At 35.3% G+C, this 19659-nt stretch overlaps 1 protein-coding gene across 3 annotated transcripts in view; it reads left to right on the top strand.

Annotated features, from left to right (window-relative positions):
• Positions 1-9575: 9575 nt before the first annotated feature.
• The window catches only part of pkn2b (protein kinase N2b), a 66714-nt gene continuing 56630 nt past the window's right edge, over positions 9576-19659 (top strand). For all 3 annotated transcript variants that reach the window (XM_067372913.1, XM_067372914.1, XM_067372912.1), the window contains exon 1: positions 9576-9972. In XM_067372913.1, the coding sequence (XP_067229014.1) occupies positions 9952-9972 (21 nt within the window). In that variant the 5' untranslated portion in view covers positions 9576-9951. The remainder of the gene's footprint in view (positions 9973-19659) is intronic.

The following is a 19659-nucleotide window of genomic DNA, read 5'->3' as shown; positions in this document are numbered from 1 at the left end:
AATTATGCCATAGCAATCATTCGGATTCCTTTGTAACTGGCTCATAAAATTGAAGCAACTGTTGTAAATAAACAAAATCAAGAAGGAGAGTATGTCTAGTTGCTTGTGGTTATATTGGGAAATTAAACCACACAAGACTAAACAGGAAAATGTAAATAAATCACATAGATGAAAGAAATACTAGTAAAAACAAATAGCTGACTGCTATTATAATTAAAATCAATAAAATATTTAAAGAAGTGATTAAAACAGCAGAATGACCTGGTATTGGGAATAGTCAATAGCACTAGTGATTAACAATTAGATTAGCTTTGGAAATCACTCTATAGTTGGTCACAGCTGCAGCGTGTTCAGGACCACACCATGTGTGTGTCCCTCCCAGAAGTTTAGTCAACGTGTTATTGAAATATCTCAATAAATCCTAGAATTCTTCTTTAGTTAAACAGTTTACATGTAATTAAATTTAGATTTAATCACCCTAGTAACTGCAGATTTAGCTGAACAGTGTTCAGGGAGAAATGCACCTAAGTGCAGGTGAAATTAGCTGAGAAGAATTAAAGGTAAGGAAAGAAAGAAATCAGAAAACCAGGAATGTGGTTAAGGGAAATTGGTTTAGATCAGTTCACACTGCATACACACAAGCTATAGTTAAAGGCTTCACGTAAATGATGCTAACCACTAACTGTAGAAGCTATTAGTTAGCTTAGCCTGAGGTGCAGGGCTGCTAGGTGAGGTTAGCTTAGCCACCTAGCCTGGTTTGTTTACAATATGGCATCACAGGGTGATGAGTTAGCACTTCCTGTGACAAGTCGTTGTCATGGGAACCAATGCACATTTGGGCAATTCAAACAGTTTATTGAGACTGTCTGCTCATTTCAAACAAGTTACGTATAGAGTTAAAATGTGACGCTTATACTTTCAGATTTTCAAAAACTTGATATTACATTCAGTAAAATGCAAATATGTTTTGACATTTGCAAATTTTACTCATGTAAACTCTTCTCTCTACTTTAAACAACGTCTTGTACTTGTTTAAAGGGTAATTACACAGTTTGCTGTAAGTCAAAGCTTGTTTAAGCATATATAGTTAAGTCCGTCTTGTGCATGAATACTGATATTCCTTTCAGCGAGTGAAACACAGTTTTGGTCAAAAGATAGCTATGCTTGTAGGTGCAGGCAAAGTTTAGATGAATGACATCAATCTTAACTATAACAGGGGAGCATTACCCAAATCTACATTTATATAACACTGTACTGAGATTCATTCATCAGAAACAGGTTAAGCAATACTGCAATTGGTATTTCTCCAACCAAAGCAGAATAATCAATTCTGGTACAGTTTACATGCCGCTGAGCTGAGATTCCTTCGTCAACACAGGCTTACGCTCTAATACTGAGATTAGGATTTCTTCGCTAAAATCAGATTAACTTTACACTGATACCATTTGAACATATGCTAAAATGTGTCAAGAGTAGACTCTTTCAGTTACAGTAGAGATGTCAATTCAAGCCATCACTTTATCAGCATCTAACAAGCCAGCAATTAGTGACCAAAATGCGCATCGTCTGACATATTCTGACTGGAATTATCAAATGCACACTTTTAAATTGACAGTGGTTTAAGCTCATAATCTTTGTTTATCCATGCCCGCATTCTCCACCATTTGTAGCAAATTAGCTCAAAATAAATATGAATAATTAATCATAACTAGTTATAATTAATTATTAATATTTTAATCAGTCAATAAAATTAACTTAATGTAATAAAATTAATATTACAATCAATTAACCTGTTGTTCAATGAACACACAGTGTTAATTGTTTATTAACTAAGAAATGTTCATTTCCAGGTTATAGGAAATAACAATCTTATTCTACTAAAAGCCTGTAGTCAGGACCGACATGAATAGGGACTCCCGTACATGAGCGCAAAACACGGACAACCTTACGTGTGACATGAACAAGACTTTATTAACTAGACTAAACACTTAAACTACTCTAACATTCACACACATACATGCATACAGTTTACCAAGAGAGAGAGAGAAAGCAGAGTACAGGAAGCAAGAAGTTACAGCATTGTTGGACATTCAGCAGATCAACAGCCTTGAGCAAACCATCAGTTTAGTTTTAACAGGCCCTTCTTTAAAAGGGGTAAGGATACTCAATGTATCCGATAATGAGACTAAGTTTGATACTTGCATGTCTCTCCAAGTTGAATTAAAACTGTCCTGATGCAATTTGTGGAGGCTCCTGTTGAATCTTTGCTGATATTTTCTTGACGAAAGAGAACCGGCTGGATTCAGAGGATCTTTGGTGAATGGAAGGTCTAGGCCGAGGCCTGGCACAAGCTTGGGGTTCCTTAGAAGCTTCTAGCTTCTTAAAGCATCATCTTGACGTCAGCATTCATCAGTAAAAGAGAAGAAGAGGAGGAAGAGCAGGAAGAGAGGGGGTTCCTTGTGATCAGTGAATATAAGGGGTGAAGATGTCACACCCTCTTGAGGTGTCTGAGCCAATAAGGAGTTCCCCTTTCAGAGGGAAGTTTTACGAGTCTTTGTTCTGTAGCAAGATATTAGCATAAGACACTGGATTGGATGAATGAGAGAATAACCTTCTAGATTCTTATAATACTAATGTGTCACAGAGTTAGTAACATGTGACATAAATTACCAAATAGGAAATGAAAGTTGGAGTCCGTAGATACCAAGCATGCTGCCAATGTGATCTCAGTTAACTATACATTTGCAACTATGGAACATTAATACCAAAATAGTTCAAAAGAGAGAATTAATACATAGAATAAAGCCTATAAAAGGAAAGTCATGAGATGGGAAACTTGGATACATGTTTATACATTTATACATACAAGTGGTTATATAGAGAATACATAGGATTAAGAGAGTTTATTTGTCCTTCTCAGGAAGAATGAGTCACTAGTCTCTCCAGAATTCTTCTGGATCATAAAAGTACCATATAACTGTAACAGGACACCTAGGTTGGCCTGTGTGCTAGCAACATTGGGATGCTGGTTACAGTTTTAGGGGGATGAGTTCAGAGAACTTTGATAGGGAGAGTGAGTTTATGGGTAATTCATTAAATACAATGAATAATTGTGTGGCTGATTGGTCCAGACGTTACACTTTCAATCAAGCACTAGTCACAGGGATACCTGAAGGGTCAGTTCTGGGACCCTTCCCTTCTCTATATATTCATATACAATACCGGTCAAAAGTTTAGACGCATTACTATTTTTAATGTTTTTGAAAGAAGAATCTTATGCTGATCAAGGCTACCATTATTTATTATTATAAAAATACAGAAAAAACAGTAATATTGTGAAATATTACAATTTAAAATAATGGTTTTCTATTTTAATATACTTCAGAATATAATTTATTCCTGTGATCAAAGCTGAATTTTCAGCATCATTACTCCAGTCTTCAGTGTCACATGATCCTTCAGAAATCATTCTGATATGATTTATTATCAATATTTGAAATGCTTAATGTCTTTATAACCTGTGATAATTTTTGATGAAAAAAAACCCCAGCTTTTATTCAAAATGGAAATCTTTTTCTAAAAATATAAATCTTTATCACTTTTTATCAATTTAACACATCTTTGCTGAATAAAAGTATTTTCTTAAAAAAAAAAAAGAAAAAAATTACAGACCCCAAACTTTATAAAATATTTATTTTAAATAAATGCTGTTATTTAACTTTTGTTTATCAAAGAATCATGAAAAAAAAGTATAACAGGTTATAAAAAAATATTAAGCAGCACAGTTGTTTCAAACCGTTGACCAGTACTGTATACTAATGGTACATGGATTCTCCTACCATTGCTATGCTGATGACACACTGCTTTACTTTTCATTTCAGGCTGATGATCTGACAGTAGCTGCATGGATCTTGGACTGCCTGGTGGACATCTCGGCATAGATACAAGAACATCACCTGCAACTCAATCTAGCAAAGACAGAACTTTTCATCTTCCCAGCCACTCTGATGATTCAGCATGATTTCACCATCCAGCTAGGCTCATCAACTGTAATTCCTTGTGGTAATCTGTGATGACCAGCTGACGTTCAGAGACCACATTACAAAGACAACTTGGTCATTTAAGTTTCTCATCCAGGCCCTTGTCATTTCTAGACTGGACTATTGCAACGCTCTTCGAACATCTGCAATCTCTCTAACCCTAACTGAACAGCTGAATCCCTGACAATATTCAAGAAACAACTGAAAACTCATCTCTTCTGTGAACACTTAATGGCATCCTGCTGACTCTTAAAAAAACACTATGCTTTCACTATTAAATCCCTCACTGTTCTAGTTTGTACTATTCTGAATAATGTTTGAATCTTTGTATTTTTTAGCACTTCTTGTGTTTATTGCCTCCTTAAGATGAATTGTTCCTTATTTCTAAGTTGCTATGGATAAAAACGTTGGCTAAATGAATGTTTAAATGGTTAATATTTCAAAGTTATGAATGCAATAATTCATTACTAAACAGCAAATGTTTATTGTTAATATGGATCGCTGACAGCTAGTGCATATTTCCATTGTTTTTAATATTGTGATTGTTTTACAGTAAATAACTGTTTTATACCTGCTTTTATGACTTTTAAATAAAAACAAACTAAAACTAAATTTTGTGTCAAACTAAATGATTTATTTTGAGTTGGACAAGCATAAATAAAATTCTTTTTATAAATGAATCAATTTCATTTAAACTGTATTTGATAAAATTAAGTTGGACCAACTCAATTACATTTCATTGGATGAATTTGTCTTTTTTGAGTTGGGGCCACACATATTTATTGGATGGAAAACCTGCCATCAATTGAATTGAGTTCTTCCAATGAGTTATTTTTTTGAGTGTACTACAAGTACTTACTAGCAATAACAGTAAATTATGAATGATTACAAGTAACTAACCCTAAACCAAACCCTAACCATAATTCTATAAGTGTAGTTAATTAATAGTACTCAGTACTTATTTGAGTAATTACAATGTAACTACGTCACTGTAAAATAAAGTGTAACCCAATATGAACACAATATGTGCACTATACTTATTTTTTGATGTAAGTAGAGACACAAAAGAATTCAGAAAACAGTGTCAACTAAAAAGTAGAAAACACATGCAATTTGTATTTAACAAATTCATGGTGAAAACATTCTGATCAGTGTGGCTCACACGTTGATAAAAACACTTTTTACTTTGGTGGCACTGGCCAATTTACTGACACAATAACTAGGTTTTGAAGCATGAATTAAATGTTTTGGGTGAGTAATTACATTTTGCAGACATGCAAAAGAGTTCTGATGTTCCAGCAAACAGTTGTGACGATAGCACTTACAGTTTAGAGAATGTTAAGGCTGTTTCGAACAAATGTGCCAAAGCGATTAAGAATAACTGTAAGTCCATACCCATGACATAAAATAATTAATTCAAGGCAAAAAGTTTTGTTGTTGTCATTGTTTAAATATCATGAATTATTAATTCATATTAATTCCAGTCTTCAGTGTCACATGATCCTTCAGAAATCATTCTAATATGCTGATTTGCTGCTCAATAAACATTTATGATTATTTTCAATGTTGAAAACAGTTGTGTACTTTTTTTTTTCAGGATTCCTTGATGAATAGAAAGTTCAAAAGAACAGCATTTATCTGAAATACAAAGCTTCTGTAGCATTATACACTACTGTTCAAAAGTTTGGGGTCAGTATGAATTTTTATTATTATTATTATTTTTTTTAAAGAAATTAAAGAAATGAATACTTTTATTCAGCAAGGATGCATTAAATCAATCAAAAGTGGCAGTAAAGACATTTATAATGTTACAAAAGATTAGATTTCAGATAAACACTGTTCTTTTCAACTTTCTATTCATCAAATAATCCTGAAAAAAAATATTGTTTACAAATATTTTGTACAATTGTACACATTAAATGTTTCTTGAGCAGCAGATCAGCATATTAGAATGATTTCTGAAAGGATCATGTGACACTGAATACTGGAGTAATGATGCTGAAAATTCAGCTTTACAATATTACTGTTTTTACTGTATTTTTAATTAAATAAATGTAGCCTTGGTGAGCAGACGAAACTTCTTTTAAAAACATTAAAAATCTTAGTGGTTCCAAACTTTTGGACTGTACTATATATATACTAAGAAGAAGAGGAAGAAAGTTCAAATTATACACCAAAAAAGGTCTCATATCGTAGTTGTTATATTACAATTTGCCACAAGATGGCGATAAAATACATGGTAATAGCCAAATGGAAGTATTTAGACCTCCAATGGGAATGTTGTGCCTGATAGGAGTGCTATTCCCCACACTGACACTAATACAGTATTCAACAGTATTATACTCAGTGCACTGCTCTACAGTTTAATAAGAGACTGATCATATTGTGTGTGTGTGTGTGTGTGTGTGTGTGTGTGTGTGTGTGTGTGTGTGTGTGTGTGTGTGTGTGTGTGTGTGTGTGTGTGTGTGTGTGTGTGTGTGTGTGTGTGTGTGTGTGTGTGTGTGTGTGTGTGTGTGTGTGTGTGTGTGTGATGTATGATATGATCAGTCACCCAAACAACTATCATTTCATTTTCAAATGATACTAAATTCCAATTCAATGTGCCTTTATGTGTAACGTCAGCTGTTGAATATTAACCCTGTACTGTCTCATTCAGGTTTGACAGTATAGTAAGAGAATCCACATATGACACATCTTGCTTGCTTGCTAGTCATGACTCATGACACATGGCCAACCTGCTCCCATTGCAACATTGATACGAAAATGAATTGCTACTATTACCACTATTGCCCCAGAGACAGGTTTTACTGGTTTTTCCTTGTGAATGCAAAAAACTATTGCATTTATGCTTTTATGGTAATGTTCTCATGTCCATACAGCTGTTAAAAGCACCTTTTAAGATTTTTTTAGAACAGCAATTTTAAGGTAATGCTAATGCTTTGATTCCTCATGCAGTAGAACAGTGAGTATTTTTATTAATTGTGCCATAGACATCCATAACTGTCATTCTAAATGAGGAACTCTTGGGATGCTATTGCCATTTTATGCTTATTCAAATATCCAAACCCCTGTATTGAGCTTACTGGTGTAACCTATTATAAAAGCAACAGCAGATTATCATGTGTGATAGAGAAACACATGGTCTAACACAGGAAGCCCAATTGTTACCACAGGAAGTTTCTAGCTCTTAGCTCCTTGGAAGCTGGGAAGTCAGAAAGCCAATGGTGGTTACAGAGGTTTCAAACAGGAGATGACTCCCCATGGTATGAACCAAATTGAAACCAAAGATAGATCAGAAAACAGCGGAAAAGAAGGTTGAACAGATTTATGATCAGTTACTTTAATCAATCAGTCAATCAAATTTTATTTATATAGCACTATAAGAGCAACAGTAGTTGGCCATTGTGCTGTACAACAGGATAAATATCTAAAAAAACAAAGGCCGCAAAGCAATAATAAAGGGAGTTTACATCAGAAACACCAATCAGAAAGAAATTCAACATTAAAATTGTTGTTATTGGTATATTTAAACTTAAAACATGAAATATAGTTGTCAAACCAAATGATTTACATACATACTAGGCTATATTTGTGCGTTGGCTTGATTAAAAACTTCAGAACAGAAGTGCTGTTGTTTTGTCCTATAAGATATTTAAGAAATAGGGTGATAAATAATACCAATTCACATGTAAATGTGCTACTATATATTTATAATTTTTTAATATATTAGCATTATTATACACTGCTCAAAAAAATTAAAGGAACACTTATTAATCAGAGAATAGCATCAAGTCAGTTAAACTCCCGGGATATTGATCTTGTCAGTTAAGTAGCAGATGGGGTTGTTAATCAGTTTCAGCTGCTTTGGTGTTAATGAATTTAACAACATGTGCACTAGATGGGCAACACTGAGACGACCACCAAAACAGGAATAGGTTTACAGGTGGAGGCCACTGACATTTTTTTCCCTACTCATCTTTTCTGACTGTTTTTCACTAGTTTTGCATTTGGCTAGGGTCAGTGTCACTACTGGTAGCATGAGGCGATACCTGGACCCTACAGAGGTTGCACAGGCAGTCAAACTCCTCCAGGATAACACATCAATACTGAATGGATCAATTCTGGCCATTGCCAGAAGGTTTGCTGTGTCTCCCAGCACAGTCTCAAGAGCATGGAGAAGATTCCCAGAGACAGGCAGTTACTCTATGAGAGCTGGACAGGGCCATAGAAGGTCCTTAACACATCAGCAGGACCGGTATCTGCTCCTTTGTGCAAGGAGGAACAGGATGAGCACTGCCAGAGCCCTACAAAATGACCTCTAGCAGGCCACTGCTGTGAATGTCTCTGACCAAACAATCAGAAACAGACTTCATGAGGGTGGCCTGAAGGCCCGACGTCCTTTAGTGGACCCTGTGCTCACCGCCCGGCATCGTGGAGCTCGATTGGCATTTGCCATTGAACACCAGACAGACATGTGACAGACATGAAAGGGTCTGGAGAAGCCGTGGAGAACGTTATGCTGCCTGTAACATCGTTCAGCATGACCGGTTTAGTGGTGGGCCAGTGATGGCCTGGGGAGGCATATCCATGGAGGGACGCACAGACCTCTACAAGCTAGACAATGGCACCCTGACAGGTTGCACCTCAGACTGTCCAGGAGCTCAGTGATGCTGGTCCAGATCTGGGAGGACATACCCCAGGATACCACCTGTCGTCTCATTAGGAGCATGCCCTGACGTTATCAGGCATGTATACAAGCACGTGTGGGCCATACAAACTACCATTTTGAGTTGCCTGCAGCCTGCTCCATCATTTTTTTTTTCACTTTGATTTTTAGGGTGTCTTTGAATTCAGTCCTCTGTTGGTTGATCATTTTTATTTCCATCAAATGATGTGGCATCCTTTCATTCATAACACATTACCCAGTCCATATCAGTATAGATATATGATATTTTTCCCCACTGAGATGTGATGTGTTTTCAAAGTGTTCCTTTAATTTTTTTGAGCAGTGTATTATAATTAAGCCTATATAATTTTAAATTATATTTTATTATTTTAATAATATAATAAGATGTAATATAATGTTGTAATTGTAATGTAATGCATTGTATGTAATGTATATGTTATGTAATGTAAATATTATATCATTACTACTACAATTATATTGTGTTTAACTTAAATCCCTGTATAAATATCAGAAATAAACCCATGTCTATTTGTTAAATAAAACATATATTACTACATTTCTGACAGTTTAAACCAACAGAAAACACTGAGCCCTGATACCAGTCTTGTGTAAAAAAAAAAAAAAAAAGTAATTCCACAAATTTGGAATTTTGTCCCTGTTTACACCGTGAAGAGAGAAAATGCTGTCTGATTTTTTTTTTTTTTTTAAATGATCAAACATTAAACTGTGATGTAATCTGATACGACGCTCTAGTAAATATACAAGAATGATTTAAACTCTATATTTGGCCGTATGCATGGACACTCATGGGAAAAATGCTTGCGAGTTTGTGATCACATGACTGGAAGTGTAGGATTTGACTCCAGCTGGGAGAGCAGAGGAGAGGAGCGTGTTCAACAATACACGCATTCAAAACACTCGCATGTCCACGTCTCTTTACGTGGATCTGTCACGGAAAACTTTTGCATCGATTTCTTGACAATATTAAAGCTTTTAACGAACTGATTTTTATATATCAAACAAGGATATTTCGGCAGCGTCATGGGAATTGGGAAGTTTACCGGCTGCGCTATGGAGTAGCCTAAGTCGTGGATCCGATGTGTTTTCTTCAGTATCAGGAAGAAATACGAGCTAACTTGGAGAGAAGTGGAGAGGTTTAACTTCTTACTGACATTCCTCCTTTTTGCTTCATTTGAGTTTGATTCAAAGTTATTAAGAGGCAAGATGGCGGCCGATTCCGTGCAGGTGAGAGAATTATTTTATCTTTTATTTACTAACCGCGCGCTTCGAAATCATAAACATATTTTGATCTCGGCTTCCATGTCTTCATCTGATCACTACTTTAAAATTTCAACACTTAACTTAAGGATTAGATAGTGACTTTTAACTGTGTCTGAAAGGGTTAAATGTGGCCTAGAAATATTGACACAGACCAACTGTTGCTTTAATCCCAGCCCATAACTATAGTTAAACTATCCGTTTCATTGTAGATACAGTGTATTATATGTATAATGTTATTGTATTTGTATAACTCCAGTAGCATTCAGAAGAGCAGTTGCTCACTGTTTTGTACCTTATTGTGCTGGTTCGCACAATGTAGCTTTTTTATAACTGATGTTACTTTATTTTTTTCAACGGCATATTTACAGTATAATATTTGCTATGTTGACGGTTTGAATTTTTTTAATTTTTTTTTTTTTACAAATGTCCTTTCGTTACTTCAAAAAACATAAGAGCTCTTTTCAGTAAGGATATATTAAATGATTAAAACGTTTGACTAAACAAGTGCATTTCTGCACACGAAATAAGTATAGAAACTGTGGAGCAGAACCTCTCTTTCGTGTCTATGTCGTGAGGGAAAATCTGGAGTAAAATCTATTATTAGTAACATATCCTGAACGATTCCACCCTGGCAACTCCCTGAAGCACTTATGAATATACTGTGAGGCAAAGTCAGTGTTTGTTTGCCTACTTTTTATGAAACTCCTTTCTAATGTAAGAAAATTAAGCTAATAGTAAAAAAATTTAAATAAAAAAAGACGTCGAGAGCAGCACTGAACAATATGCAAGTTTTGATTTTGTTGGGAATTAACTGGCTTTTTGCGAAAGTCAGATATGTAAATTTGTATTTTGCCATATGTAAGGGTTTTAGTCTAGCTGTTGCTTAATTTCATCAATGGTCATGCAATCAAAGTTTGTATCCAATATGGATCTGTTTATTTCTTATTGTCATGTTTCATCAAGTATAATGAGTTATATTGTGCTGTTTTGACTCATTAACTAGTTAAACACTTTACATTTATTCATTTAGTTTATGTGACATCTAAACATTGTACAGGAACTGTCATTGTAATGAGACATACTGTTTCAAACTTCAAGATAGATTAACATGCAAACAATTAATAACAAGCAGTAAATTAGTAGTATAGAAAGTGTAAATCAGGCACTTGCTAATATGATCCTTTCTAAACTTCTGTCATTTTGTTGTTTTGAGAGGGAGTAGTTTGATTGCTGTGTTTGGGTTGTCTCCTCCCTACGTAATTGCAGTGAAGCACAACTGAAACCCAACAAGTTAACTGATACTCTTGGTTTGAATGTTCAGAGGGACTCTGACAGGTTAGTATTGGCTGGAGTGTAGGACAGGTATCCTCTTTGGCATGGCCCTTATCTGGAGCCAAATCACCAGTTACTGAAAGAGAGAGAGAGAGAGAGAGAGGCATTAGCTCAGAAATGCCAGTCTTTGGGTGGGAAATTATTTGGTATTCATTTTTTTCTTTTTCTTTTATTTTTACTGGTTGGTCTATGTAAAAAATGTCAGGTGGATGTGTTTGGCCATCATGTCTCATTGTTTTGTACTACCTTTGGTTTTGGTTTCAATCTGTTGTGCTTTGGTTGCATGCAGAGCTGTGCGCACACAAACTAAACCGACAATAGAGCAGCACGGTTCTGGATAAATTGAGAACTTTTTTTTTTTTTTTTTTTTCAAATAGAGATCACGATTCTCCCACAATTCTGAATTGCCAACTAAACAAAATAACATTTAATTTACTACAGGTTCCAACAAAATGTGAATTCCTCAAGTTTCTATTTAAAAACATTTAATTAATTTGAATTATTATTTAAAAAAACGAAGTGAACGATTCAATGACTGACTCATAAAGACTCCACTTGTCTGGATGAATCAGTGTTTTTGAACTAATCTCTTGAATGAATGATTCTTGATGATTTTTTAAACCATCAATTATTTTCACCTGCTGGTGTAATGATGTACTGTAATTGATACAATCTTTATTTGAAGCGTCAAGTTATGTGCAAAAGGTGATTTAACTCTATTTTGATCTTTAGACATCAGTGTTTACATCTGAACTATAAACTATCCCAGTACTTCTGTGATCATTTGAATTATTGTAAAACAGAAATAAATAATGATACTGTGTGGTTGAAAAGAAGCTGTTTACCTATACATAACTGCTCTCTCTGGCTCAGCGGCAACACAAACACAGATTTGAATGTTCCCCTGTGATTGTACTTGTCAAAGGTTTAATAGACATAGCCAAATCTTTGTCATTTAGGAATAAGATCCTGTGGGTGTTTGAATCAAGATTTTTTTTTTTTTTTAATGATTAGCTGTGCAGCTCTAACTGACAGCATAAATGCTGCTCTCCCAATTATAACCAAATAAACTGCAAGGACTGCCCAATAAGCTATTGTAACCAATCGCAAAAATAAATACAGCTGCAGGCAACATTTTGCAGAATACATATTCTATAGGAAGTTATAATAAAGAAGTACATGAAATGTACTTCTGTGATAAATGTCAGATTATGTCAAGTAACAGGGTTTTTTGTCTGTTTTGTTTCATTTCACTATATAGCAGTTTATCAGTAAACTGTGGATTGTGTGTGTATATATATATATATATATATATATATATATATATATATATATATATATGTATATGTATATGTATATGTATATGTATATATATATATATATGTTTACGTTTGCTGATAATGTTGCATCTCAACATCAATACCAATTAATCTTCCTTAGATTGCTTGTAGAGAAGTGTGTATGTGTAAAACTTATATCTTCATTGCATTCATAACATTCAAAAGCCAGAAACATAATTAAGTGTTCAGTGTTTATAAATTCTATTAATAAAATCTGATGTCATAATTGCAGATCCACTGGGTGATTGCATTAATTTGAAGGTTTGACCTGTCAGTGTCATGGCTTATAGGTCAACCTGCTGTCACAATTGTTCCCTATGAGGAGTGGGACTCTTATTTGAATAAGGTGAAGTAAATGAGGTAGCGGTGCTGAATTCTTTGAATTACTTAACATTTATGAATTATTGAATATTTATTAAATATTGCTTAATTATTACATTTAATATTTAATGTTCTTAAAATTGGAAATTTAACCACTAGTTGCTATAGGCTATTTAGTTATTTATGGTTATTTAGTGGAGGGTGTCCTCTAAGCCTCATTTTTACTTGGCACGTCACCTGACATAACACCATATTCACTTATTTAATCTAGTTCTATAAAGCACTCTGTGCAAGAAGACATTTCCTGAGTGATCCATGCTGGAGCACAAGATCTTTTGGCTTATGTACTGTGAGTGTGAATTAACTGCCGTGGTAAAGGTAATGGAGCAGATAAGGTAGTGGGTTAGAGAAGACTTTTCACTGCCGTAGGTCTTGGGGGTCAGGGTAAAACCATAATAGGATGAGCTCTGAGATAAAACTGAAAGGATGATTCTCAAACTCTCATTGGCTCTGAGCTCATTCATGACCCTCTCTTCAGTGGGTGGAGTCTTAAAGAACTGGCCAGTCACTGTTGATGTCATGGAAGCCCAGCATAGTTATTAGTATTAGCAAAGTAATAGTTTATTAAATAATATTAATTTATTATAATATTTATTATATCTTTTATATTATATATTTTGAATTGCTGTGCTGCTATTCTTTTTTGTTATTATTCTATTTATTTGTTCATTATTTATAATGAATAATTCTCAGTTATATGCATGCACTAATATAACAATAATAGTAATAGAGAGCAATATTAACCTGCCAGCAATATTAACCTGAACGCAAAGCAAAATAATTATTAAATCAGAGCTTTGATTCACCTAAATCAGTGAACTAAACTCTAAAGTGATTTATATTTTGTTTTCGAAAGAAGACTCACCAGGGCTGAATGCACTTGATCAAAAATTTATGATGCATTAAAATCTTTAATTTTCTCAGAGAGAGGAACTCAGAATGTCAGAGAATGAATCTGTTGTATCAGTTTAAGCCTTTCTCTCCTGTTTGCGTCAGTATTGTCCAGTATGTGTCTCATAGAAACAACTCTGACCACACTGAGGAAGAGCAGTTTCAGAGATTCCGCTTATTTAGATATTTCTTGTTCGTACGTGTACTGAATATGAAATGTCTAGTTTAAAAGGTTGAATGCTAAAAGGTTAAAGGGGTTCTATTACATGTATGCCCTTTTTCATAGACTTGATTTGGTTTTGGGGTGCTAGAATAGATTTTCATGCTTGATTGTTTTTAAAAAAACACATTATTTTTCACATATTTTACCTTATTGCAGCTCCTCTCTTGCCAGTCTGTCTCAGATGCCCCGTTTAGTTCCTGTTTCGATGTAGCCCCTCTTTCCGAAATACAAAATATGCTCTTATTGGTTAGCTGGCCCAGTGTGTTGTGGCCAAACCGCTTAGTGTGGGTTGTGGAAATGTCACGCCCCTTACTATAACCATGTTATTTCATCTGCTCAGGTGTAAATAAATCTTGACAATACCATCATTTTTGCCATACTAATTTGAACCCCGATTTAGACCCTGACAATGTTTATGAACAAGAAAATCACGTAAAACCTTTGGAAGCACAGATTTTACAGGCCGTTTCAGAGTGACCAAGTTACTAAGTATCGGTGAACAGTCTTACAAAAGCGAGAGCTTTTTAGCTAAACACTACATCAACACTGTAATGATAGCTAGCTGGCTAGCAGAGTCAAACAGCTTTGCCCTCTGTCTACATTGTAACAACAACATAAAACTTATAATTAGAACTGTTAATAGAAAACAACAACAACAAATAATAAAATATACTTACAGGTCGTGATCCATAAAAAACGTTTTTGTGCATAGCCGGCATTGTACCCTCTTAGGTTCTGGAAGCTATCCTCCTTATAGTGTGCAGCACACAGATAAATGTAATAAATTTTAACCCGCCTTAGTAAGTTCAAACAAAGAGGTTTTGGGGTGGGGAAAAACAGCGTCCCTTTGACATGGCAACAACACGCTACTAAAGCAGCTGTTCTCCAGCGCAGCTCAACCAGGCCTCCTCCCCTTTTTTGCGTATTCCGCGGGCTGGGATTTTTTTTAAATGAGTGACATTGTGACTTCACAAAATCCGGAAAAAGCACATTGTAGTTCTTTAAAGTGGTTTCTGTTAAATAACAATAAAGTAAATAATATCTCCCTTTGGAGTGAACTTTGAGCTAGGGCTGCAATGATTAATCACGATTAATCATTTGCAAAATAAAAGTCTGTGTTTACGTAATATATATTTGTGTGTTCTGTGTATAATAATTATGTATATATAAATACACACACACATTCATGTATATATTTAAGAAAAATGTTATATTTATATTTAAAATATTTGTTTATATGTAATATAAAATATATATATATATATATTTATTTATATATTTATAATACATGCATATATTTCTAAACTTTATACCTGTATGTGTATTCATGTATACATAATTATTATACACAGAACACACACATATATTAAGTAAACACAGACTTTTATTTTGCAAACGATTAATCGTTGCAGCCCTACTTTGAGCTTTGTAACCTTGCAGATATTTTTTTATGCTCAAACAGCAACATTACACACTAACTAAAGTTGAAAAAGTGCAAAGCGTAATAGGACCCCTTTAATACTCTACCACGTTGTAATAATAAAAAACAAAAAATGTACACTAAACAAAAGTGCAGTGCAGTAGCAGGTTTACTTTATAAGAAAAGCCATACATATGGAGCTGGTTATGAAATATGAGCATGTATTAGTTTACTAATCATGCACAATTGTAGAAGTGTTTTGAGGTCATAATATAGTGTTGTGCAAGAAAGGAAAAATGCTCAAGTCTTTATATAATGGATCATCGACCCCTGTAATCGCAATTGGGTAAAAGTTGTTGGTGTTTTACTGCTATTAGTGTTCATTTCAGCTGGAAACCATGATGAATTGTATGCATAGTTTTGTTTTTTGTTTTTTTAATTGCTGTCAAATTGATTAATCAAAAGTTGTTTTACATTATTTATATGTGTGTGTATATATTTTATGTTATTATATATTTTTATATATATGTGTTTTTTATATATGTGTTATATATGTGTTTAGATAGATGTGTGTACACACACACACACACACACACACACACACACACACACACACACACACACACACACACACACACACACACACACACACACACACACACACACACACACACACACACACACACACACACACACACACACACACACACACACACACACACACACACACACACACACACACACATATCTCTCTCTCTCTCTCTCTCTCTCTCTCTCTCTCTCTATATATATATATATATATATATTACACACACACATGTATTATACACATATTATTTATATATATATATATGTAAAAATGTATACACACACATTATATAAACACAAACTTTTATGTTAGATATGATTCACGATTAATCAATTGGACAGCACTATTTTTATCGTTTTTCCAACGAGCCTGGGTTGGAACTCTCCCTTTAACATTATCAGTGACAGTATATTTCTCACAAATTCTCACTTGTCTGAAATCTTGTACTGGTAAATGGTCTGAAGGTCTTTCTACCTCATTGTGTCACAGGCCATGTGGAAACCTGCAGTTCTCTGTATGGGAGTTAGTTTGTTACAGTGTTCTCTGTGAGTGGATTTGTTCCTCAGCCAGGTTCTTCTCACAGGGTGGGGCATTTGTTACTGAGAGTAACAACTGAGTCTTGGCCAATGTCCTTTTGTTCTTTATTCCTTCCTTTCTTTATTATGTACATTTTGTATATGTTATGACCGACACACACACACACACAATTCACTGACTCGTGCTCTTGGCATAGCCTTACTTTAGCCTCAATTCCTAGCTTTTCTGCATTACTTTCTGTTTTCAGCTAGCGAAAGCTGCATGACTCTCCACAGCCAGCACACAGAAGTTTCCCTGTCTCTCACTGCTATATATATTAAATCTGAGCAGGGAATTTTTTCCAGCTACACTTAGGCTTTTGGGTCTTAAAACAGCAAGTTTATTTTTAATTCACCTGCATTCATGACCCTTAAGGTCCAGTCACATTTACAGTTGTTTTGAAAATGTTTGCGGCTGAAATTTCAATAGGAATTTGCGTGAATTGTGTGAGGGCAAAATATTTACCCATGCTGATTTTGCAACTGTTTGCACCTAGTTGCAAGTTGGTGATGAGATGGATTTACCACGTTGATCAGGCTGCTTGGTTTCAAAGTGATTTCTGTGTGAGCTGTGCTTTACACATCGCTTTTGCCAAAATTTCACAAATGTGACTGCACCTTTTCATTAATGCAGTGAGTCTTGCCTCCTGAAGGATTTTAAGATAACACAGAGAACTGAGTGAGTAATTGTTGGTGTCTTTTATGCTTTTCTAGCAGTAATTTGCTTCTAAATGTACACACAAAACAAGCAACTTTCTTGTGGCCAGATTTAAATGATTATTTTGTGTGGTTCTGAATTTGAGGAAGGAGATTAAGGACCTGGAACTTCAGCATGCCCGTTGTCTTTGACCCTCGTTATTTTAAGACCACCATGACCTCTGCCCAAGCTGCCAACATTTAGCAATAGCTTAACAAACGGCTTATCTGACGTCAGGCTTACCTTGAATGGAACTCTTCGCTGCCAAAACTAGCTTAAATGCTGGACTGATTTATAGCCACTGCTGCTTTTATAGTTGTACATTTATAGTGGGAATGTATATTACGAGAGAGATCTGATTCCCTAAGATTGCTTGAGGGGTTTTGTGCTATTAAGAGGAAACAATGTTGGGGTCTGTGTGCACAGCTGGAATCATCCACTTCTTGGTAAGAGCCAGTTCTGTATTGTTTGGTGCATGGTCATTAAAGGGTTAGTCACCCAAAAATGAAAACTTTTTTGTCATTAATTACTGTCTTTCTGTCCCTCCATAGTAGGGCTGACCGATATATCGCATGCGATTGTCACGCGCATTTCGTCAGTAAAGCCTGTCCCCTGATTACCGCTAAATCGCCATCACCTGCTTTCAAATGGAGCGGCATTTAATAGACAGAACCGTAGATCACTGACAAGCTACTAGTGTTGTCAAAAGTACCGACTTCGGTACCTATCGGTACTGAAATTTTAAAAACGTGACGCTTTGAACGCTGTTGAGCGGATTCATAAACATCTCTGATTGGCCATTGTGTTGATGCGCTCATCGGATATGCCTGTGATTGGTTACAATGATCAACGTGTGGGAGCATTTGAAAGCACACGGAAGTGTTTGAATTTGAAAGCGTTTTGAAAGTGGGAGCGCGAGCGATTGAAAGCAGGCGTCTAACAGTGGACCGATCCACGATAGACGCCTGCTTTCAAACGCTCCCGTGTGTATCTGTGTAAGCGCTTGTGAAGAGATTAATTGATGACTATTTACAACGTTTTTACAGCGTTAATCATTGAAGCCTATCACAGACATATCCGATGAGCCGTGAAAATAACGGCCAATCAGAGATGTTTACGAATCCACTCAACAGCGCTCAAATCGTCACGTTTTTAAAATTTCAGTACCGACTAGGTACCGAAGTCGGTACTTTTGACAACACTACAAGCTACGCAATATCACGTTCATATCGCAGATGAATCGCCTTTGATAATGAACGAGATATTGTGTGGCTTGTCAGTGAAGACAATAATCTGTAATTTAATCTGTCTATTAAATGCCGCTCCATTTGAAAACAAGTGATTGCGATTTCGCGGTAATCAGGGAACCGGTTTTACTGACGAAATGCGCGTGACAATCGCATGCGATATATCGGTCAGCCCTACTTCATAGACAGCTACACCACTGCCACTCTGACTCTTCAAAAAGTTCATAAAGAGATTGTATAACTAATTAATGAATTGAGTGGTTTAGTCTAAATTTTCTAAAGAGATTCGATCTCTTTATATGATGAACAGATTTAATTTAGGCTTTTATTCACATATAAACATTGATCAGCGAACATAAACACCACTATGTCCAACTGCGTTCAGCACTCGGTTAGTGAGGTCTGATCGCGCTCTGACAACAAAAGTGATGTCTCGCGCTTATACTTCAAGTGCGAGACATGCCGTTGATGTTTTAGAGGTAAAAAATGATATAAATACTGTTCGGTTTCTCGCACAAACCGATCGTTTCGTGTCTTAGGACATCAATGTGTCGTCACGAGCCGCAGGGTTTATTTGGATTTGTCTGTGCATGTTTTTTCAACTCTTATTAATATAATGCGAGTGAATGGGAACTCTTTGACTGACAGACGGCAACGGTTGCAGTTAAAAATCATAATTTGTGTTCTACCGAAGAAACAAAGTCACCTACATCTTGGATGCGCGGGGGGTAAGCAGATAAACATCAAATTGTAATTTTGAGGTGTACTATCCCTTTAAGAACTATATTTGGGGGAAAAATACTGTTAACATTTCCATTTCACAGAAAAGCATGTCCTGATAGCAAGCAAGTCTCGCAATATTTCTTACTGTACATAGTTACTTAAATATGCATTATATTGTACATTAAATGTAGAATTAAAATGCTACTTTTAACACCAGTAGTTGTATTTTTATG

Source organism: Chanodichthys erythropterus, chromosome 21 (assembly GCF_024489055.1).
Source record: "Chanodichthys erythropterus isolate Z2021 chromosome 21, ASM2448905v1, whole genome shotgun sequence".
Taxonomy (NCBI): domain Eukaryota; kingdom Metazoa; phylum Chordata; class Actinopteri; order Cypriniformes; family Xenocyprididae; genus Chanodichthys; species Chanodichthys erythropterus.
The sequence above is the reverse complement of the archived record's forward strand: the minus strand, read 5'-3'. Positions and strand labels throughout refer to the sequence as shown.